General features: G+C 41.2%; 1 protein-coding gene across 1 annotated transcript in view; it reads left to right on the forward strand.

Annotated features, from left to right (window-relative positions):
* Positions 1-24,808, forward strand: part of GABRA5 (gamma-aminobutyric acid type A receptor subunit alpha5) — a 102,842-nt gene that overhangs the window by 41,920 nt on the left and 36,114 nt on the right. Inside the window, exon 6 of the mRNA XM_065872652.1 lies at positions 18,470-18,552. Coding sequence (XP_065728724.1) covers positions 18,470-18,552 — 83 coding nt within the window. The remainder of the gene's footprint in view (positions 1-18,469; positions 18,553-24,808) is intronic.

The raw sequence follows: 24,808 nt of genomic DNA on the forward strand, positions 1-24,808 counted from the left end.
CATGGGGACACCTGAAGGGCACCAGGGTTTCCTGAAAGGGTCAGAGGAAGGCTGAATTTCATTTTAACTATGCTCAGACTGTGCAGCCCTGAGGCTGCTAAGTGCAGACGAAGATGCAATCACACTCGACATTTTGGTTTGACTTTTAGCACATTGCTAAACCCTTTCCCTGGGTGCCAAACGGCAGAGGCCAAGCCCTGAACAGTGGGCTTGAGGGGACAGCAGATGACAGAGCAGTCCTGATGGGGGTCTGCCGGCCTCCCTGCCCCTGTGGTCACCTGCACCGGGGGTGCTCCATCAGCCTCTAAGTGCACAAGCTGTGCTTGGCCCTGCCTGGAAAACAGACAATTGTACAGATGTCTGGAGGATGTACTCCTCCTCCCTCCCTGCTCTCTGTTTTCCTAGTGCAGTATTGAGCTTGTGGAAGGACATTGCACAGGATGTCAGTGCCAGAGTCGGAGCAACATGTAAGCCTGTACGGGCATGTGGGGGTGGTGGTGAGGGGCTGAACCTTAATTTTCCAACTGAAAGTATGTTATTAAACAAGGTGGGGGAGGCAAGACGAAGATCTGTTTGGCTCATCTCCCTGTGTGTTAATTTAAATAACTAAGCAGTGATCATGGGAGCAGGCCTGTCAGCCAGGATGACAACCTCCTGCCCTTCCCCCCTCAGCCCTTCACTTAACCATCTTTTTCTCCCCACTTGCTCCATCCCTTCATCAATTTACAGTTACCTGAAAGAACTTTAGTTGGTGCATAAACACCATCCATGGACCCGCATGTCATGGAAATGGAGGCAGGCATATTTAGGAATACGACAGTGGGGGCCTGTCTTCTTGGGCTGGTGGGCAGGGGACTGGGTTAACAGAAGGAGTGTTGGAGGGCTGTCTGAGCTGGGTCTTGAGGAGGTGTGGCTAGTGGGGTGAGGGGGAGTTGCAGGGGTGTTCTAGACATAGGGACAAAAATGTGCAAAAATATGAAAATAGGAGTCAGAATGAAGTAGTGTAAAAAATGTGTGATGATATCTCAGAAGAATAGACCTAAAAGGTGGGCAAGGACCGATTTTAAAGGTCCCTGTATTCAGGGCAAGTTACTTCTGCTTTGGGCCACTGGGAAATTCTAGAGCAAGGAGCAGAACATTTCCTGACCCCCTGACTGGCCACCCTTTTCCTTTCCTTCTCAGATGTCTTGGAGTAGGGATCACTGTTCTCTGTGGCAGGTCAGCAGCACACGGGGCTCATGGCTTCAGGCTGTTACACTGTCTCTGTTACCTGTTTGTAAAAGCTGGTCCCTGATTGTCAAGGATCAGCCGGGTCAGACCCACTTCCCCTCATTGTCCTTCATCTTAATCCCTTGGACTCTAAACACTGGGGCATGAACTCCCTCTACAAGTGTTCACTGTCCTTCACTATATAAACCTGTGTTTTCCTGTGCTCTTCTCTCACCAGACCCTTCCTTTCCTCTCACATTAGGAAGACGCTAATACCTATTATTTTAGCCTCTTGAGGTGCGTGGTGTACTCTCCCTTGGGGAGGCTGGACATATATTTTTCCTTATTCTGTAGGGGGTTGAACTGAGACTTGGGACCCTTTCAAAGCCACACAGACCCAGAGGCACAGCTGGGCCAACAGAACATCAGGCCCTCCGGTGTTTTGCCTTCTCGTCTCACTCCCGGGTTTCTTCTCTGAAAATTCTTCTGTTTCCATGGCCCAACCTGTCTATTTACTTATATGCTGTAAAACACAAGCCCTATTTCATCTTGTGTGGTCCCGGGTTCCCAGTGGCCTTTAGGACACCCCCTCATGCACATCTGCTGAGGTCTGAAATGTGGCCCAGAGTTCTTCCCAGATAGCAACTGCTTCCCTAGTTTTTGGTTGACCAAATGGTTCCTTTTCATTCTTTCTCTGTTATGTGGCACTGGCCCTTTTTTCCAGCCCTGGCTACCAGGGGCCGCCTATCCCTCAAGTCCTGCCCTGCCTGCCAGGCCATTCAGGCCCTTCGCCTCTGCCGGGAATGTTGCACTTGGCTGACTCCTGGCTCTCTGGGAGCCATTCTGAATTATTCATTCTGAATACAGAAGCCAAGACAATTTAAAACACAGTCTGAGTTTCCCTTGTTAGGGATGCAGAGCTTGTTAACCAACTTGCAAGTTCTTGACCTGACACCACTTGTGTGCAGGCTCTGGAATGATTCCACTTGGGTTGGAATCCTAACTGTGCCACTAATTGTGTGACATGGGAGAAGTTTTGTAACTTCATTTGTAAGATGGGTATATAAATAGTACCCGTGTTCTAGGGTTTTTGTAAATATAAGTGAAAAGAGCTTTTTCACAGCACACGGCCCAGAGGAGAAACCCGTTTAGTTATTGTCAGCCAGGCTGTGTCAAGGTCTCCACGAGAGCCGGGCGGACCCCACTCAGGCTTTCCAATGAAAGGATGAACCACCCTTTTGTTACATGTATTTCCTCCAGAGTCGTCAGTTTACATCCTTCCCACCCTCGGCCATTCCCCAACCTTGAATTGTTTTGGAACCCAGCACCTCTGGCTGCTCCTTCACTCCGTATCACACAGGGGTGTAAAGACTATTTGGAATACATTGCCTTTCTTTTTAAGGGCTATGAGGTATCACTTGGTGTGTGCGTTAATGTTGCCCCCAGATGAACCAAAGATTTCTTGCTGTCTCTGCAAAGCAGCCATAAAAGAGCTGTTCAAAAGATCTCATAAAAGGCATATGAAATGGAACATAATGTCTCACAAATTCAAGAGTTTTCACCCCCTTTTTAAAGTCACTTGTCAACAGTCCAAGTTTAACCAATTCAGGTAGATTTCCTCATTGTCTGTTTCAGTTTGTATGCCATCATTTGTCAAGTCAGAAAGGTGGGGGGAGCTACAGGTAAGAAACATATGAGTTGGCTATTGTCATGGGCTGAATGGTGTCCCCCAAAATTCACACATTAAAGCTAAACCCAGGTTCCTCAGAATGTGACTATATTTGGAGATAGGTCCTTTGAAGGGGTAATTAAGTTAAACAGAGGTCTTTAGAATAGGTCCTAATCCACTACAACTGGTGTCTTTATAAGAAGAGGAGATCAGGACACAGACAGGCACAAAGGGAGACCATGTGAGAACAGAAGGCGGCCGTCTGTAAGCCAAGAAGATAGGCCTCAGGAGACAACAGCCCTGCTTTGATCTCAGACTTCCAGCCTCTAGATCTGTGAAAAAATTCATTTCCATTGTTTTAGCCACTGAGTCTATGAATCTTTGTTTTGGCCGTCCTAGTGAACTCACACAGACATCAGTGAAAAGCTACAATGCCGTACAAACCATCCGAGCCCACTCTGCACAGCTGTCTCACCTGCACACTCAATTCCTTATGAACTTGGAGAAGTACAAGTTACTCATTGATAAAATCTAAAGTTTCAGAATTCATATGTTGTTTATGTCTACTAATGATAAGGAGAGTGGAACCCAAATCCTCTTGTCGGTTTTCCTGTTTTATGCTCAGCTCCTCTACTACAAGTATCTGATCCTCTGCTCTACGAACTTGCATCATGAAGACCAGTCAACGCTACTCGTAGGGTATTCACTGTGCTGGGGGTAAAACCAACCCAGATAGGGACTTTTTAGGGCACATTTTATCATGCTGTTTTCTAAAAATAATACAATTTTCCTAAGTCGATGACATTTGCGGACTGGTAGCCTTGAGCTCAGTAATTTCAACAATAGTGAGAGAAACCCTTCCTGATTCACAGAAACTCCATACAGTTCCAAAATATTTGGCCACTTAATGGGAATGATAGACTGTCACAAAATGAGTTGCTAGAGTAGAAAATAGAGGATTCTGAAATGTGAAGTGGAAAGAGGAGATTGATGGTCAGACCACAGTCATAGAAATCAAGAGTGACACTGAGGGGCAGTTCTAGGTAGAAAATCACTGAGTCTCTGAGTTTGGGCAAAGAAATCCCCACTGTCCAGTGAAGCCAACAGAAAATTTAACCAAGTCCTTGCATTATGGAAGATGCAGCTGCCACTCAGTTGGGACTCAGCCCTCTAGCATCACCCAGTACAGCAAGTGTCTGTCTACTCACCCACGTGCTCCAACACCACCCTTTCTATCAGCTCTCCAAAAGAAGGATGTGGTCATCATTTGAAAGATTCTGGGTTGTTAAAATATGTTAAATAACATTATAAATCCTGCTCTGATTGTCCATTATCTGCAGCGTTCAGAATTCTGGAAGAAGGGATTCAAGGATGGAAAACTGCAGCATCTGTGGTGTGGAAGACTTGCACTGGGGCTGCAGGCCCTATGGGCTTTAGGTCACTGGGCAGCATGCCCTCTGGCTTCTCTGTGAGAGAGGCTGAGGTTTTTCTATTCGCTATTTCACTTACCCAGTCTTTATTATTTCCTTCCTTCAGTTAGCTTTGGGTCTAGTTTGCTCTTCTTTTTCTGGTTCCTTAATATGTAAAATTGGGTTATTGATTTGAAACTTCTCTTCTTTTTTATTTTTATAAAGTTATTTGTTTTATTTATTTATTTTTAGCTGCATTGGGTCTTCGTTGCTGCACACGGGCTTTCTCTAGTTGCAGCGAGTGGGGGCTACTCTTCGGTGCAGTGCGTGGGCTTCTCATTGCGGTGTGCGGGCTTCTCATTGCAGTGGCTTCTCTTGTTACAGAACACGGGTTTTAGGCACGTGGGCTTCAGTAGTTGTGGTGCATGGGCTTAGTTGTTCCATGGTATGTGGGATATTCCCAGACCAGGGCTCGAACCCATGTCCCCTGCATTGGCAGGTGGATTCTTAACCAGTGCAACACCAGGGAAGCCCCTTTCTTCTTTTCTAATGCAGACGTTGACAGCTCTGAATTTCACTCTGAGCACTGCTTTTGATGCATCCCATAGGTTTTCATATGCTATATTTTTGTTTCCATTCATCTCAAGGTTTTTTTCTCATTTCTTTTGTGATTTATTCTTTGACCCATTTGTTATTTAGGATTGTGTTGTTTAATTTCCACGTATTTGTGAAATTTTCCATTTTCCTTCTGTTATTGATTTCTAATTTCATTCCATTTTGGTCAGGGGAGATGCTTTGTATGATTTCAATATTTTGAAATTTATTGAGACTTGTTTTGTGGCTGCTCATATGGTCTATCATATGGTCATACAACAGTATGTACCCTTGAAAAGAGAGCTATTGTTGGATGAAGTTCTCTATATATGACTGCTAGGTCTAGTTGGCTTACAGTGTAATTTAAATCTTCTATTTCCTTGTCATTATTCTCTGGTTTTTCTAACCATTATTGAAAGTGGGATATTGAGGTCTCCAACTATTATTGTAAAACTGTCTATTTTTCTTCAGTTTTGTCAGTTTTTGCCTCATATATTTTTGAGGCTCTGTTGTAAGGTTCATATATGTTTATAATTTCTATATATTTTCACTGGATTGAGTCTTTCGTCATTATATAGTGCCCTTCTTTGTCTCTTGTAACAAAGTTTATCTTTAGCTCTCTTTTTGTTATGTTTGGGTGGAATGCTTTTTTCCATCCATTCACTTTCAACTTATTTGTATTTTTGGAACTAAAGTGAATCCCTTGTGGATAGTATATAGTTAGTTCATATTTCTTTATTGATTCTACCTGTCTCTGCCTTTTAATTGAAGTGTTTGTTTCATTTAGATTTAATATAACTACTGACAAGGAAGGATTAAAGATAATGTAGTAAGGGGTGTTGTTATAGGCCAAACTGTGTCCCTCCAAATTCGTATGTTGAAATCCTAACCCCCAGTACCTCAGAATGTGACTGCGTTTGGGGATAGGGTTTTTAAAGAGATGATTAAGTCTATTTGCTTTCTATGTGTTTTATTCATTTTTTGGTTCCTCAACTCTTAAATTATTGCCTTCTTTGGTATTTAATTGATTATTTTTTCTAGTGCACTATTTAAATGCTCATCTCACTTCTCATACTGCCTATATTTTTGGTTATTTTCTTAATGGTTACTCTGGGGATTTAAATTAATATCTACATGTATGACAATCTAGTTTGAATTAATGCCAACTTAGTTTCAATAGTATATGAAAACTTTGTTTCTATAGTTCTGTTCCCCCTCTTACGATGTTATTGTCAAAAATTACATCTTTATACATAGTGTGCCCAGTAACATAGATTTATAATCACCACTTTATGCATTTGTCTTTGAAATCATATAAGATAATAGAAAAGTTTATGAATCAAAAATAAAAATAATACTGGCTTTTATATTTACCTATGTCTTTACCAGTACTTGCATTCTTCATTTCTTCATGTAACTTCCAGTTACTGCTAGTACTCTTTTGTTTCCACTTAAAGGACTGCCTTTAGTGTTTATAATAGGACAAGTCTGTCACAATGAATGCCCTCAGTTTTTTGTTTATCTGGAATATCTTAATTTCTCCTTCATTTTTGAAGGATACTTTTTTCTTCCAGCACTTTGAATATGTCACTTTACTGCCTCTGGCTTCCATGGTTTCTGATGGAAGTCAGTTGTTAATCTTATTTAAGATCTCTTGTTCATGAGATTATAATTATAATGTGTCTCAGTGTGGATTATAATATGTCTCAGTGTGGATCTCTTTAAGTTTATCCTACTTGGAATTTTTTGAACTTTGATGTTAGATTAATATTTCTCATTAAAATGAAGACATTTTTGGCCATTATTTCTTCAAATATTCTTTCTGCCCCTTTCTCCTTTTTCACTAGTTCTGGGACTCCCATTATGGATGTTTTGGTATTCTTGATGGTGTCCCAGAGGTCTCTTAGGCTTTGTTCATTTTTATTCATTCTTTTCTCTCTGTCCTCAAACTGGATAATTTCATTTGACTTATCTTCAAGTTTGCTGATTCTTCCATCTTCTCAGATATGCTGTTGAAACATTCTAGCAAAATTTTCATTTCAGTTATTTTTTTTCACCTGTAGAATTTCTGTTTGTTTCTTTTTATACCCTCTATCTCTTTATTGATATTTTATATTTGTTGAGATATTGTTCTCTAAGTTTCCTTAATTTCTTTGTCCATTGTTTTCTTTAGCTCCTTGATATTTAAGGCAATTGATTTAAAGTGTTTTCTAGTAAATCCAATGTCTTTGCTTCCTCAGAGACAGATTCTGTTAATTTCTTTTTTCCCTATGAATGGGATATCTATTTTTGTGGGGTTTTATTTTTGTATGCCTCAATTTTTTGTTGAAAACTGGATGTTTTGATTACCATAATATGGTAACTAGAGAAATCAGATCCTCCTCCATCCATAGAGTTTCCTGTTTTGCTTTTTGTGGTATTTTTGTTTGTTTAGTGAGTTTTCTCAACAACTTTTAAAAGTTTGTATTCTTTGTCATGTGTGGTCACTCTCGTTAGCTTAATGGCCAGCTAGTGATTTGATACAGATTTCTTAATAACCTGGAGCAAAAAAGAAGAAAATAAAAGCTCTTTTAGTCTTTGCAGATAGACTCTGTGTGTATGTTGGAGTGCTCTTTAAAGTTTAGCCAGTTTACAACTTTGCCATAGCTTTCACTTCCTGCCTGTACAGATCCTGAGAGTCAGCTGGAGATGAGAACTTAGGGTCTTCTTGGGTCTTTTCTGAGCATGTGTCCAGTCCTGAGCATGCACATGGCCTTCTAGATTCTCTGGAATATGTGGGAGCTTTTTAGCCCTTATTTCCCCAAGTATCTCCTTCCTCAGCCTCTCCTTCCCAGGCTTTCAGTCTGTCTGTTGCTTGCCCCAGCTGTATCCATTTCCCCTGTGACAGTGGTGAATACATTTGCCTTTAAATGTTTTCAACAAATAACACCCTAGGAAGACACCTCTGAATCAGTTGAAACAAAGGCAGACCCTTGAACCCTTGAACCAACCAACCAGACCCTTGATCTGCTTGTTTTGCAGATCAAAACAAGCAACTAACATTCCTTGAGAATAAGGTCCATATCATTCCCGTTACCAGCAACCTGCACGAGGAATGTGAGTTCCCATTTTCATGCCTACTGCAGAGCTAGAGAGTGGGGGCTGGTAACAGGGTCAGTTAAAATGCTACAGAACCTGCTTACTAGTTTTCAGGCATTTTTTTTCTTGTTTTCTCTGGCTGTTGTAAGTTTTTTATCAGATTCCAGAGTTCCGTAAAAAGTCTATGCTGACTGTTTTTGAAGCTTATTCACTGCTTTTGTGGATGTTCCGTAGTCCCCCACCTCAACTGATGTCACCTTTACTTCTCCTCTAGGATTTTTAAAGCATTTACTGTGTGTCAAGCATTGTACTACATATCTGTATTGGTATTTGGTATGTCAGGACTTAACACTGTAAAATAAGCTTTAATAATCCCCTTTATAGGGAAATGTGGGCATATGGAGATTGAGCTGAGTGGTGGGGCTGGGTCTGTTTGACTTCACTGTCTATTCCATCTTCTCTGTAGCCCACGACACTGTTGATTGCATTGTGCTTTATGATTAGTGTTGTACTTGAATTTCACTTTGAGAAAGGAATGTCTTTGCATAATTTTGCTGCTCCTTTTTTGCAGCAGTCTTTTTTTTTTTTTTTTTTTTTTTTTTTGTGGTATGCGGGCCTCTCACTGCTGTGGCCTTTCCCATTGCGGAGCACAGGCTCCGGATGCACAGGTTCAACAGCCATGGCTCACGGGCCCAGCCACTCCATGGCATGTGGGATCCTCCCAGACCGGGGCACGAACCCGTGTCCCCTGCATCGGCAGGCGGACTTCCAACCACTGCGCCACCAGGGAAGCCCAGCAGCAGTCTTTTTATTGACCAAGCTTGTGTTTATTTTCCTACATTTGATTTATTAAGAAGGTTTATTGCTGGGTGTGCGGATACACATAAAAAATTAACCAAAATGTTTCTGCTCTCACATCAATCATTACAGTGCCTTCCTGAGGAACACAAGCATTAAAATAGAAATAGCCATGTTAATCAAAATAAATCAGTAAAGTTTATATCCCTTTTTGATAAGAAATATGGCTAAGTTTGTAAAATTATCACACATCTACTAGTTTTCCCAAAATATAGAATTCCTGGCATCTTCTTTCCAATAGCTGAAGAGGAATGAGAATCCCAATAAATAGTGCAAGTTCACAGAGGATTTTCAGCCAGAATAATTCTGATGGTTGGTCCCATGTACATCCCTATTACACTGAAGAATACAAAATGAATCAATTAGATTTAGAATGACTTATGAAATGTGTAACTCAAGCTGGAAGTAAATTGTAGAATTTGGGTTCATTGCTAAAAGGAAGAGGTTCATTATGTTATCTCAATAACAGTTTTGTGGGTTTTTTTTTTAAGTATGGAACTTTACAATTGTATAAACCAAAACATGCATCATTTTAGTATAGTCTTATTGGAACTTTCAGATAATGCCCTAAGTTCTGCTTTCTGCAAGGTTGCCCTTCACTGAATTTAAATTCTATTGCCTTTTAAACAAGTCACTGCACCCTTTATTCTTCTGCTCTCCATTGGCTGCTGCCCACCCCAACCTGGGCTGTACCTGCTGAACTTGGTATCTCATCTCATCTTTATCACAGGCAAAGGCCCTGCTTTAGCTTTGGGTAGGGTCAGGGTTAATGCTAAGATGGAGATCCCTCAGGAGGGCGACTAACCAGGATAAGCACTATGGCCAGGCCCTGAAGGAAACTAGGCTTGCAGTTCTGGTTTGGATCAAACTTAATTACAATAGATCTACAACTGTCACCAAAGGGACAAGTATACACAGGTTAGTTAGTAAAAAGATGGAGTGGAAGTGGCTGAACCTGGCAATGACCTCTGGGTTCCAACATACATTGTTCCCAACTTGTCAATGTTTAGATTTAAAAAGTTCAGTGTTTACATAGCTGAGCTTTAGAATGTTTTCCTCAAAACATTATTATGAATTGTAATTAGTTTCAAGGAAAACCAGCGATGCCTAACTGACAAATAATAAACATGGTATATCACTATTTATCATGATACATGGAATAGTGATTGTTTACAGAAAGAGAAATGCATTCATGCATTTTTTTATTGAATGAATAAGTTTGCAGCTCTTCCTGAGCACAGGAGTATAGAAGAGAAAGCTCCAGTAAACAGGAATTTGACATCAGGCAGAGCTCTTGGGGAAGTTTCTGAAGAAGAAGCAGGACTATCTCTATTCCTAGCGCTAGTGACTCAATAAATACATATGAGTAGACATGTTATATTAATAAAAAGACCAATTCTTTGTAATACCTGAGTAAACTTCTTTTATTTGCCAATCTAGAGGTAAATCAAATATAAGGAAAACAGGCATATAACCCTCAGAGCTGGGCTTCCTTTCAGAGACCTTCCCCCGATGACCCAGCACAACAGGTGCTCCTCATGCAGATATTAATCTATAGCTTCTTCATCTCTGAGGATGTGACTCAGGTGTAGAGCAAGGAAGACTATCCAGAGTGTTGGAGGAGCCCTGCACAGCCCCATCCAGGTGGGAATAAGCCAGAGGCAGCACAATGAGCCTACAGAAAAATAAAGGTGTTGCCTACAAAGAGCCAGCTGAGAGTGCCAGCTTTCCTCCATCTCCAAAGCTGGCAGCCCTTCATATGGGTGCAACCATAGTAAACAGAAAGTTGTGTACATTAAGTATTCTTATGTTCCTTACAAAGACTCACTTGGAAAAGTATCAGCCAAATTAAGCCTCACCTCTTTCCCATAACACCAATCATTAGGTGCTATGTTAGTACTGAATTTCAAGAGTCCCCAAATAAATTTCATATATTGCCTGAGAGTCTTGATAGGAAGGTGATGTTTCCACTGAATGACCAGTGGAGGCATATTATTCAGCCATAAAAAAGAATGAAATAATGCCATTTGCAGCAACATGGATGGACCTAGAGATTGCCATACTGAGTGAAGTAAGTCAGACAGAGAAAGACTATCATACGATATCACTTATATGTGGAATCTAAAATGTAACACAAATGAACATATCTAAGAAACACAAACAGATATAGAGAACAGACTTGTGGTTGCCAAGGGGGAGGGGTGGGGGAGAGAAAAAAAAAAAACAGTGGAGATGCAGCCTGCAGCTCAGTCACTGACCAAGCCAGGCCACCTTGCCTGAGGCGTCTGGTCCATTTCACTATCAAGCCTGTGATTTTCATGACAGTGAATACTTTGTGAGCTATTTATAAGTTGACCAAACCAAATTTCTTTCTCAACTTTGTGAAAATTATTTAACAATTGGTTATTGGATTAGTAATATTATTATTATTTTATTTTATGGAAACTACTGTGCTAGTTTTCTATTGTTGCTGTAACAAATTACCACAGACTTAGTGGCTTTAAAACTATACAAATTTATTATCTTACTGCTCTGAAGACCAGAAGTCTGAAACAGGTCTTATGTTGCCAGGATTGTGTCTCTTCTGGATTCTCTAGTGGAGAATTATTTCCTCACCTTCCCCAGCTTCTGGAGGCTGCCTGCATTCCTTCATTCATGGCCCTGCATCACTCCTTCCACTATCACTGCTTCCAGCATCACATCTCCCACTTCAACTCAGACACTCCTGTCTCCTTCTTATAAGTAGCCTTGTGCTTACATTGGGCCTGCCCAATAATTGGGGTAGTCTCCCCATCCCCAAATCCTTAATTTAATCTCATCTGAAAAGTCCCTTTGGCCATGGTAGGTATCACGTTCATAAGTAGGAAGCATTAGGACATGAACATCTTTAGGGAATCATTATTTTGCTTACCACAATCTGAGTTCTGCCCCCCAAATTCGTGTCTGTCCCATGTGCAAAAAATATTAATCTGATTCCAATATCCCCCAAAGTCTCAACTCATTACAGCATCAAAGTCCATAGTCTCAACTAAATCTCATCAGCTCTAAAGTTCCAAATCTCATCATCTGAATCATCTAAATCAGCTATGTGTGAGGATTTGGGTATGATCTAGCCTGAGGCACAATTCTCATCTGTGAATTTGTGGAACTCAATAAACAAGTTAATTACGCACAAAATACAATGGTGGGACAAGCATAGGATAACAGTTAAAGATATTCCCATTTGAAAGGAGAGAAAATAGTAGGAGAAAAGGAAGCACTATCCCCCCCCCCCCCCCCCCCCCCCCCCCCCCCCCCGCCCCCCCACCTGCAAATTTCTAAATCCAGTTAGGCAAACAACAGTAGGTTTCAAGGCCTGGGGCTAATCCTCCATGATTAAGGCTCTACCCTTAGAGTCATCCTGCCTTTTTCATGAAGGGTAGCACATGTTTGCAGTTGAGTAGTTTCTTTCAACCTATTTCCTGCCTGTGGAATGTTGGTGTTCTGACAGCCTTCTTTCATTTTGGCCTCTGTCTGTCCCATTCAGCCCAAACTGACAGTGTTTCTGCTGATATAAAATTTTTAAGAATCATTTACGTCTCCTGTGTATGTCTTAAGAATTTACACTACTAGACCTCCTTCATAAATCTTTAATGGATAATTCTTTTGCTTACATGGCTGAGAGGACCCATGAGTCACACATCTAATTTCCTCAAAGAGTCTGAGGCAGTAGCAAAAGGTCCAACCACACCCTTGGCTTTCCCTTAAGAGTATGTTTTCCTGACAATGAATTTCCTAATTATAGCATCTTTTGGAACCTGTATAAACTGAGAATTTCCCAAATCGAGTCTTGGTCCATTTTTTGCTGGCAGCTCTTACCTTAATCTGTCTCTTTCTTCTCACATTTTACTATAAGCAACAGGAAGAAAAAAACAGGCCACAACTTTAACACTTAGCTGGACTCTCCTCATCTAAGGGTCCAATTTCATCATTGTATCAGTTTACTGTGGCTACTGTAACAAATTACCACAAACTTGGTGACTTGAAATACATTTACTGTATTACATTTCTGGAGACCATGATTCTGAAATCAGTTTTGTCCAGGCTGTACTCCCTCTGGAGGCTCTAGGACAAAATCCGTTTACTTGCCTTTTCCAGTATCTAGAGTGGCATGCCTGCATTCCTTGGCTCAGGGCACCTTCCTACATCTTCAAAGCCAGCAGCACAGCATCTTCAAACATCTGTGCTTTCATCACATCACCTTCTTTCTTTTATCTATGTGCAATTTCCTTTGCCTCTCTCTTATAAGGATCTTTGTGACTGCATTTAGTGCCCACCTGGTTAATCTCCCCATCTCAAGACCCTTAATCACATCTGTTAAAGACCCTTTCCCCATATAAGGTAATGCTTACAACTTCCAGGAATTAGGACCTTTTATCTTTGAGGGGCATTATTTAGCCTATTGCAATCTTTTACAAGTTCCGCTTTCCACGTAAGCTTTCTGTCACTATGCAGCGAGAATCTCCTTTCCTCCAAGTTCCAGTTTCCTCATTTCCTTCTGTGACCTCACCATTAGGGCCTTTGATGTCCATATTGCTACCAGCAGTGTGTTTATGACCATATAATATAGGTCTTCTCTACCATGTTTCTCACTGCAAGTTCTCATTACAGAATCATTAACATTCACATTTCAATTAACAGTCTGTTCAACATAGTCTAGGCTTTTTCTATAATGAATCTCAAAATTCTTCTAGCCTCTTCCCACTGCCCAATTCCAAATCATTTCCACTTTTTTAGATATTTGTTACAGTAGCATCCCACTTCCAAGTACCAAATTTTGTATTATTTTCCTATAGATGTTGTAACAAATTATCACGAATTTATTGGCTAAAATACAACCAATTTATTATCTTCTAGTTCTGGAGGTCGAAAGTCCAAAAAAGGTCTTACGAGGCTAAAGTCAAGCTGTAGGCAGCAGGATTGCATTCCTTCTGGATTCTCTAGGGGAGAATCCTTTCCTGCCTCTTCCAGCTTCTAGAGGCTGCCTGCATCCCTGGGCTCATGACCACAATCCCATGACCTCTGCTTCTGTCATCATATCGCCTCTGACTCTGACACTCCTGCCTTCCTCTCATAAGGACTGCTGTGATTCGCCTAGGCCCATCTGGATAATCCAAGATAAACTCCCCTCTCCCAAGGGCCTTAACTTAATCATGTCTGCACAGCCCTTTTGCTATTTAAGGTAACATATTCACAAGTCATGAGGTTTGGGGGATTAGGACATGGACATCTTTGCAGGACCATTATTCTGCCTACCACCACACCTTCTATTGTACTGAATATTCTTAAGTAAATGAAGAAGGCTCAGATCTGGAGAGCATATTGGGTAGAAATCTCTTTACACACCTATTAACTATTCTTGTTTTTTTCAGAGAATAAAGCAGCTGCTATTTCTCTTTTTCAAATGGAAAGGCTGGACCAGAGAAGTTAGGCAGTTTTACAAAGTTGCACAATTCATTAATGGCAAAGCTACTTTAGAATTTGGCTGGGGTTTTTTGCGGTACATGGGCCTCTCACTGTTGTGGCCTCTCCCGTTGCGGAGCACAGGCTCCAGACGCGCAAGCTCAGCGGCCATGGCTCACGAGCCTAGCCGCTCCGCGGACTATGGGATCTTCCCGGACTGGGCCACGAACCCGTGTCCCCTGCATCGGCAGTTGGACTCTCAACCACTGCGCCACCAGGGAAGCCCGAATTTGGCTGTTTTAACATCTGAAGCACATGCCACTGAGCGCTGCTGCTGGGCAAGCAGAGGGCTCTCTAGGGAGTTTACATCCAAGTTGAAGCAAACAGCTTAACTCACAAAATGCCCTTTTTCTTACCCTAAAATTAAGATGTTCAAAAATGGGATATTATGTTCCAATAAGTCAATGCCTGAATGTCTTTAGAAACAGAAATTTGACCTTTGGGGGTAAAAAGCTGGATCCTTGGATCTACCAGTAATTCAGTAAGTTTTTCCATAGGCATATTCCTTAACCTTTTGAGAAAAGTAAGGGTTTCTAGGAGGTGACCTGGCTGGCTCCTTTGAGCTCTGACAGTCCACATTCCATGGAGTGCTCTGATCTCAATTCTGTGTGAAGGAGGTTGGTTGTACATCAAAGGACACTGCATTTTAAGAACCCCATGAATGGAAGGGTCCCTCTTATCTAGAGATATTATTTGAGTACTATAAAAGCATAGGCCGTTTTTGAAATGCTTAAAGGATCAAAATTTTAAGTGTTGTTCTCTTACTAAGGTTGAAACATTTGCTATTGGGGAATTTATCTGAATAATGCATTCACTCCTTAGAGGAGAGACACTATCATAGATGAAGTATATTTTTCTGATGTTTGGAATTCAAATTCTAAAGAGGTCTATTAAAATGGGGGAACAATCTGTGAGGCTCTAATGTTAGCATTTATCAAGATGGTAATTGTAGAATTATCTTTTTTATGTTTTCACTGGAATTATTTTTTTCTTCAAAAGGGTTTTCTTTTTATATCCAGCTAAATTCTGTCCACCTGTCTCTACCCACCCTCTCTCCTCCTGCTATATGCTAAAAGCAGACTCCTTGGTGTACATTCCTTGCCATCGTTAAATGTTGTCAGTGCAGTGGTTTTGGCCTAGATCTCAGGACCAAACAGCTAGAATAAAACAAGACACCAAATGCTGAGAACACAGTGACAGAAAAGATGGCTCCTCACCTCTCTTATAAACACACGGTGTTGGCGAAGAAAGGGGGAGTACGTGAGGAAAAGGAGGAAAAGCCAGGAGTAGGCAGAGTGCCAGAGGTGGGAGGTCAAGTCTCCCTGAGGGGTCTACTCTGACGAGTAAGGGCAAGGAACAGGAATGCAGGTGGCAGTGCCTCCAGTGGCCCCGGGGATCAAAGCAGAGACCCAGCACCAAGCAGGGGGGAGAGGAGTTAACTGTGATTCACCACATTGTCAAGAATTCAGCCAACAGATCTGGCTTCAAGGCAGCCTCCAGACCCAGTGGGCCATAGAGTGTTTTCTGGGGGACAGAAGCCCAGTTATGTGAGCTCCAAGACATGGCAGTGTCTGGAGAGAAGATTCTGCCATGGAAGGACCATCTCCACGTCACCCTCCTGGTGGGAATCCAGCCCATAGTTGTTGATATTATTGGGGGCAACTTGAAGACTGCAGCAGTGGGTCTGCTGGTTGAAGTCTGCTGTGCATACAGCAGGGCTTGGACAGTCAGGACCACCTGAAGCACCCTTTCCCCCCTCACACTGTTCCCACTGGCTGAGCCCAGCATCTTCCTTACACCAAGGCCGTCAACTGTTGGAGCAGAGGCCATAGACCAGCACTGAGATGTACTTTTCTAATTGTAAGCGTTCTCTGTTCTCCCACATCACCATTTCTTCATGTGCTTACTTTCACATTTATTGCTTTGTACCTGGCACTATAGCTTTATATATACTTTTTATTTCCCTACTATAAATTTGCTTCTCAAAGAAATTCTAGATTTACTGAGTCATTGTGATTTTATTCTCTAGAACATATTTGACTCACTTAAGTTTTCTGCCCCACTATTGCTTTGTTTAACAAATGGCTTAAGTTTACTAACAAGATAAAGTAACACTATTTTCCTTTATGTTGTCCTTCTCACAGGCTGTGGTTTTTAAGTCCTGTTTTCTTAATTCTAATAAGTAAATATTCCTTTACCTTCCCCATTTTGTAGTCTGTAATAATAATCCTTTTACATAGTTTATGCTTGAAGATGTCCACACATATACAGATATATGCATATGTATATTACACACACACACATCTGCATGCTAGAATTAAATATTTTACCTTTCAAAGTCATGATTATGCAGAGATTTTAAAGATGTGGGAAATGCCCCTTCTCTAATGTTAGGTAAACAGAAGACTGAATTTTATAAACCAAGAACAGAAAGAAAACATCTGTAGCTGTGAAGAAATCTGGACAAAGTGTACCAGGTGAAATTATAAGTGAAATGATATGCATTTGTAATTTTCTTCTTTATAACTTTTCTGTATTTTCCATATTCTTCTACGAACATAGGTGGCATATAATTTTAGATATCATCTCTCCACCTGAATATGAGACTTTTGTGGTATATTCTCATCCATGTGCACTCACACCCTCTGGAACTCACTCCATTTTGGGGAGAGTGGTACCCCCAGGCAGAGGCAGCAGATTTCCTCTCCATGATGGGTACACACCTTCCTTCCACTGACATGTTTTAGCTCCATTCAGAGAATACATGAATTGACTGCTCCATCTGCAATCGTCAAGTGTGAATTACATGCCCAATTTAATAGCAAAAAAGTTAAGCTATCTTAAAAGAAGGAAACAGTAAAGGCAAAAATGTTTACATTTTTATTCTCACCCCAGGCACATGGGCAAGATCCAGACAATATAACAAAATAGAATTGTAACGTCTGTTTAAAGTTGAAAATTGTGCAATTTGATTTCATTTTATGCAATTACATTTCATTTTAAATAATAGAATTAAACACTAAGAAGACTAACTCATTAAAGAAATTTAGATTTACTACTTAATTAGTAAATCTGTAGGGAAATAAAAGCACCACAGCATGCTGACTCCACAAGTACAAACAGAGTTTTGGGTCACACAGCCTGTGGGGCACATGCCATTAGGGGCTCTGCATTTTTGTCCGGATCCCTTAATATCCATGCCTCACTTTCTTACCTTGAAACTAGGGTGATAATAGCAATACATTGTGCTATTCTAATTAGATATGTTAATGCAGGTGAAACACTTAACATAGTCCCTAGCCCAGACCAGCAACTCTTATGATCAGCACTGTTTTAGTCATTGGTGATAGTGGTAGTGGATGGTGGTATTATTATTTGGAAGACCAGACTTGGATTAAAAACAATAAGAAAGTTGCTATCATAACACAATTTTGCTTACTCTATAGTTTCATGACATCAGTCCAGTACACAATAATTATAGCCAGCTTCTGGTCGAAACTTGGACTGTGTATTTATTCCACACATATATATATATATATATATATATATTTTTTTTTTTTTTTTGCGGTATGCGGGCCTCCCACTGTTGTGGCCTCTCCCTTTGCGGAGCACAGGCTCCAGCGCAGGCCCAGCGGCCATGGCTCACGGGCCCAGCCGCTCCGCGGCATGTGGGATCTTCCCAGACCTGGGCACGAACCCGTGTCCCCTGCATCGGCAGGCGGACTCTCAACTACTGCGCCACCAGGGAAGCCCCACACTTATATTTTTGAGCTTATAAATTATTTTAGAACATACATATATTTTCAGCCTTGTCAAGGGAAGTTTTTTTTATTACTGTGGGTAAGTGATGGGAGAATAAAAGAATAAATTATCTTTAAAGGCATCTCAAATTGCTTTACAAGCGGTAATGTATGTACAGACACTCACCAAGCCACAGAACTCCTGAGTAGATTTGATTTAAACCTTATTTCTAAATGATATTCATCAACAATGCAATCCTATGTAATTTGGTGGGACAGTTTAGACAATTTCATAAAAGATAGTAATTAAAATAATGAGTGGAGTGCTTAATAAGGCTTTCAAAACGTGGTGTCCAGTAAATAGCCAGAGTCGGTGAGTCATTGAAAGGTCCCCATCTCTTGTTTTTCAGCTTGACCATCTCAGCAGAGTGCCCAATGCAGCTTGAAGACTTCCCGATGGATGCTCATGCCTGCCCTCTGAAATTTGGCAGCTGTAAGTTTTTTTCACAAGTAAGAATCATGGATATATTTTGAGGGTTATGTCCCCCAAAGACAGAGAAGCATTTATGTTCTATATGTGAGTAAGAATGAGATGAGCTGCAGTCTGCTTGGGAAGTCTGGAGAGTATGGTGGGACACACACCAGGCTGGTTTCCTTGCTTGTAACTGAGAACGCAAGTGGAGGCACTTGCCTGTTAGGGTATGCTCCTCGGGAAGCAGTACCCTACCCCTAGACCTGCACCAGGCAATTCTTTCTTGTCTTCACTTCTCAGATTGCAGGTCACCTGCTCCAACAGCCCTTAATGACCCAATTTCGGTTACCCACCTGATAACTCCTTATTGCATGGTAGTTATTGCTATGTTGAGTCACTTCTCAGATGTCCCATATGAACATTTGATTATTTATATGTGGGTTATTTAATTTTTAAACAGTTTGGGGATTTTCCTGTTATCTTTCTGTTACTGATTTCTGGTTTAATTCCATTAGAGTCAGAGGACACCCTCCGTATGGTTTCAACTTTCTTTACATTTATGGGGGTTTATTTCATGACTCAGAATAGGATTCATTTTGATATTTGTTCTGTGAACACTTGAAAGTCATGTGTACTTTGCAGTTGCTTGGTGGAATGCTCTACAAGTATTGATTAAATCCTGTTGATTATGGTGTTGTGAGTTCTATATTGTTTGCTGATTTTCTGTCTTCATCAATTGTTGAGAAAGAGGTGCTGAAGTCTCTGACTGTAATTGTGCAGTTGACTGTTTCTACTTTCAATTCAGTGGGTTTTTTGTTTCATGTATTTCTCAGCTGTTATTTGGTGTATACACATTCAGGATTATAATTTCTTGTGGATGAATTAACCCTTTGTGATTACATAATGTTCATATCTGTCTCTGGTAATTTTCTTTGCTTTGAATTCTACTTTACCTGAAATCCACATGACCACTCTTTCTTTCTTTGATTAATATTTGAATGATGTATATATTTCCATATGTTTACTCTAAGCATCATTACGTTAAAATGAGCTTCTTGCAGATGGTGTATAGTTGGGTCATATTTTTTAATTCACTTTGCCAGTCTGTATTTTCAATTGGTGTATTTTCATAATTTACATTTTATGGAACTATTGGTATGTTATGACTTAAGTTTGCCATTTTATTTGATTTTTTGGTCTTCCATTCTCTATGTTTTCCATTTCTCTATTTTCTTTTTCCTGACTCCCTGTGGGTTAGCTGAACATTTATTATGATTCCATTTTTATTTATTTACAGTGTTTTTGTGTATATCTTATTGTACATCTTTTATTTTATTTATTTATTTTTGTCTGCATTGGGTCTTTGTTGCTGTGCACGAGCTTTTCTCTAGTTGCGGCAAGTGGGGGCTACTCTTCGTTGCGGTGCACAGGCTTCTCATTGCAGTGGCTTCTCTTGTTGTGGACCACAGGCTCTAGGTGCACAGGCTTCAGTAGTTGTGGCACATGGGCTCAGTAGTTGTGGCTCACGGGCTCTAGAGCACAGGCTCAGTAGTTGTGGTGCACGGGCTTAGTTGCCCTGCAGCATGTGGAATCTTAGTTCCCTGACCAGGGATCAAACCCACGTCCCCTGCATTGTAACAGATTCTTTACCACTGGACCACCAGGGAAGTCCCAAGCCATTCTTTTAGGATAGACTGCTGGCAATAAATTCTCTTAGTTTTTCTTCATCTGAAAATACCTTGATTTCTCCCTTCATACCTGAAGAACATTTTTAATGAATATAAGATCCTGTTCTGACAGTTCTTGAGGCATTTGAAAAATGTGTTACTTTGCTGTTACCTCCATGATTTCTGATGAGGAATCTGCTATAATTCAAACCATATTTTCTTTATAGGTGAGATATCTTTTCTCTCTCTCTTTTTTTTTTTTTTTTTTGCAGTACGCAGGCCTCTCACTGTTGTGGCCTCTCCCGTTGTGGAGCACAGGCTCCAGATGCACAGGCTCAGCAGCCATGGCTCACGGGCCTAGCCGCTCCGCGGCATGTGGGATCTTCCCAGACTGGGGCACGAACCCGTGTCCCCTGCATCGGCAGGCGGACTCTCAACCACTGCGCCACCAGGGAAGCCCTCTTTTCTCTCTTGTTGCTTTCAAGGTTTTTTCTTTGACTTTAGTTTCAGAAGTTTGACTATGATGTGTATTAGTGTGGATTTCTTTGGGTTTACTGATTTGGGATTTACTCCACTTCTTGAATCTATAGATTTTGGTCAAATTTAGGACGTTTGACCAGTTATTACTTTGAATACTTTTTCTGCCCCATCCTCTTTCTCTTTTTCTCTCCTGACTCAAATGACATGAATATTAGATCTTTTGTTGTATTCCCACAAGTACTGAGGCTCTTTTCACTTTTTTTTCTATTACATCTGTGTATGGTCACAGGCCCCTCCAGATGGCTGTTCCCTTGTTCTCTGTATATCCCTTGCCTGACCAGTGCCTACTTCACCTACACCCTACTCATATGACTGACCTACATACCTGCCCCAGGTCCCAGCTAATGACTGTTCTAGCTTTAGGTAAGAACTCTCCACTCTGCTTATCAAAGGGGTGGTGAGGGACAGACCCCTCTGCTGGTTTCCCTGGTAACCAATGAGGTAACCTGATATAATTTCCCCCTATAACTGGCAATCTCTCCTTCCACCCTGGGAGCAAAGACGGCCTCATGTCCTGCCTGCCATCCGCCAAATATGGTGGGGTGTCACTCCAGGACCTTGCTTCAGAGGTGTAAGTTCCCCCATCCATTAAACCATTGATGTTTCTGTCACTGGCTGTTTCTTCAGTCTTAAGGATGGGCAAGTAGAGGCCTTGTAGACCTGCAGGGTGCAGCCCAACAATCCATTTTTCAGATCACTTAATTTTGATTGTTCTATCTTTAATTTTACTGATCCTTTCTTTTGTCCCCTTCATCTTTCTGATGAACTCATTTACTGAGCATCTTATTATGGTTATTGTTTTCTTTAATTTTATGTGTCAACTTGACTGGGCCACAGGATGCCCAGATATTTGGTCAAACCTTATTGTAGGCATGCATGTGAGGATATTTTTGGATAAGATTAGCATTTAAATTGGTTGACTGAGTAAAGCAGATTGTCCTCCCTAATGTGGATCGGCCTCATTCAATCAGTTGAAGACCTGGATAGAACAGAAGGGCTGACCTTCCCATGGGTAAGAGGAAACTCCTCTTGCCTGATTGCCTTGAGCAGGCAATGTTGGTCTTTTCCTTCCATGAAAACTGAAACAGCTCTTCTTGGGTCTCCAGCCTAACAATTCTCAGACTGGAACTACACCATCTGTTCTCCTGGGCTTCAGCTTGCTGATTGCAGATCTTGGGACTTCTCAGCTCCCATTATTGTATGAGACAATGCCTTATAATAAACCATGTATGTATGTGTGTGTGTGTGTCTCTCTCTCTATATATATGTATATACGTCTATATATGTAAATATATGTATATATGTCTATATAGAGAGAGAGAGACACACACACACACATACACATATGTATATATATCCTATTGTTTCTGTTTCTCTGGAGAACCCTGACTAATACAGATTTTGGTTATGAGATGTGAGTGCTACTGTAGCAAATACCTGGAAATGTGGATGTGGCTTTAGAACTGGGTAATGGATAGAGGCTGGAGACTTTTGTGGTGCATGTTAGAAAAAGCCAAGATTGCTATGTAGGGACGGTTGGGTGAAACATGGATGTTAAAGGAGATACTGGTAAGGGCTCAGAAAGAAAAAAGAGAGCTAGAGAGAAACCTTTCTTCTTCTTAGAGAATACCCAAAGAATCATGAACAAAATGCTGGTTGAAACTTGGATGTTAAAGGTCTTCTGGTGAGGTCTCAGACAGAAATGTGGGACAGATTATTGGAAAGTGGAGGAAAGCTGCTGCTTGTTATGAACTGGCAAAGCACTTGACTACAATGTGTTCCAGTGTTTTGTGGAAGGTAGACCTTGTGAACAATGAAATTGATTATTTAGTTGAGAAGATTTCTAAGGAAAGTGCTGGAGGAGTGGCTTGGCTCCTCTTGACAGCTTAATAGTAAAATGTGAAAGGCAAGAGCTGAATTAAAGAAGGAATTGTTAAGACAAAAAATGAAAAAAAAAAACCCCAGAACTTAAAGATTTGGAAAATTCTCATACTCATATTGCAAAAAAAGAGGAAGTTTCTTCAGGAGAGAACACCAAATAAAAAGGTTACCCGTGGTGTTATTGGCCATCTCAACAGAAGGCAGGTAGAAAGACCCCAAAGGCAATTCAGAGACCATCAGGGCTGCCAGTCCCACCCCAGGTGCTGAGTGCACAGGCCCAGGGGACCAGATGGCCTCTAATTGGGCTTCAAAGGGCAGAGCTGCCACCTAGCAGAGCCCTGGGTGCCATGCCTTGCAGGGCAATGGGCATGAGGCTGCTGCCTCAGAACATTGAACCAAGGAGAATTATTCTCAAGCCTTAAGATCTAACGGAACTCGCCCTGCTAGGTTTTGGACTTGCTTGGGACTTGTCACTCCTTATTTCCTTCCACATTCTCCCTTTTGGAACGGGAATGTCTATCCTATACCCATCCCACCATCGTATTTTGGAAGCAAATAACTTGTTTCACAAGTTCACAGCTGGAGAGGAATTTTGCCTCAGGATGAATTGAGTCTAGGTGATATTTAGATGAGACTTTTGACCTTAGATGCTAGAGTTGATGCTTGGAATGAGTTAAGACTTTGGGGATACTGGGATGAAATGAATGTATTTTGCATGTGAGAAGGACATGAATTTTGTGGGGCCAGTGGTAGAACACTATGGACTGATTATGTACCCCCAAAATTCATATTTTGAAACCCTAATCTCTATTGTTACTGTATTTGAACATAGAGCCTTTGTAATTAAAGTTAATTGAAGTCATAAAGATAGAACCCTCATCTGATAGGATTGATGCCTTTATAAGCAAAGGAAGAGAGAAATCTCTCTCTGTCTCCACATGCATGCAATGAAGAAAGGCCATGTGAGAACACAGCGAGAAGGCAGCCCTCTGTAAGCCAAGACAAGAGTCTTCACCAGAAATTGAATCTGATAACATCTTGATCTTGGACTTTCCAGCCTCCAGAACTGTGAGAAAATAAATTTTGATTGTTTAAGCCAATCAGTCTATGGTATTTTGTTATGGTAGCCCAAGCAGACCAACACAAGTGCTAAAACTTCTCTTTGGTTTTTCTTTCTCGCTTCTGTTTCTTTGCTGAGACTTTCTATTTTTTCACTTGTTTCAGGCATGTTTGTAATTGGTTGTTGCAACATCTTATGGTGGCTGCTTCAAAAATTCTTTTTTTAAAAGAATTTTTAAAAAGTAATTTTTTAAAAGGTAATTCTGACATCTCTGTCATATTTTCTTTGGCACCTATTGATTTTTTTAAAAAATTCAGTTTGATCTTCCTAGTTGTTGTTAGGACACATGTTTTTTTATTGGAACCTGGACATTTTGTGCATTATGTTATGACAATCTGGATTTTACTGAAACCTTCTGTTTTAGCTAGATTTTTAAAACCACTGCTCTGGCAGGGAAAGGTGCAGCACAGCCTCATTACTGCCAGGTGGGCTTCCCTTCAGCCTCCAGTGACACAGGGATGACTGGGCTCTTGCTCCTGCTGGGTGGACACAGGACTCCGAGCTCTATACAGGTCTTCACTGACACCATGTGGGGGAGGGTGGACTTGGGGTGGCAGGAGTCTGAGCCTCCGCTAAACTTCCCGTGATGCAGCCCCAGCAAGGAGCAGGAGGACATGCTCCTACTGATTAGGGTGGGAGTCCAGGCTCCCCACTTGGCCTCTAGCCCACTACAGAGAATTGGCATCAGTGCTGCCCAGCAAGGATGAAAGCCCTGCTCCCTCGTGTTGGACCTTTGCTGATACCTGCTGAGTGTGAAAGCCTAGGCTCTCCACTCTCTTTGCTGGCCTGGGGTGGGGTAGGGCAACATCTTTTCGGTGGTATTTGACTGGAGTTGGGTGATATTTTCTGTCTTTATAGGCTGACCCTTTCCTGCTCCTTTCATGTGGTGTCCAGAGTTAATAGTTGTTACCTACTAACAGCAACTCGGCCATTACTGGCAAGGAACTTCCTTCAATTCTGAGGGTTTCCTTTTATATTGCTTCTATAATTCCAAAGGGATTTGGGGGATTAGGAGAAATAAGTATGTGTGATGAGCCAAAAATTAAGTTGGATGGGAATAATTCATTTT

This window comes from Phocoena phocoena, chromosome 2, assembly GCF_963924675.1.
Source record: "Phocoena phocoena chromosome 2, mPhoPho1.1, whole genome shotgun sequence".
NCBI lineage: Eukaryota > Metazoa > Chordata > Mammalia > Artiodactyla > Phocoenidae > Phocoena > Phocoena phocoena.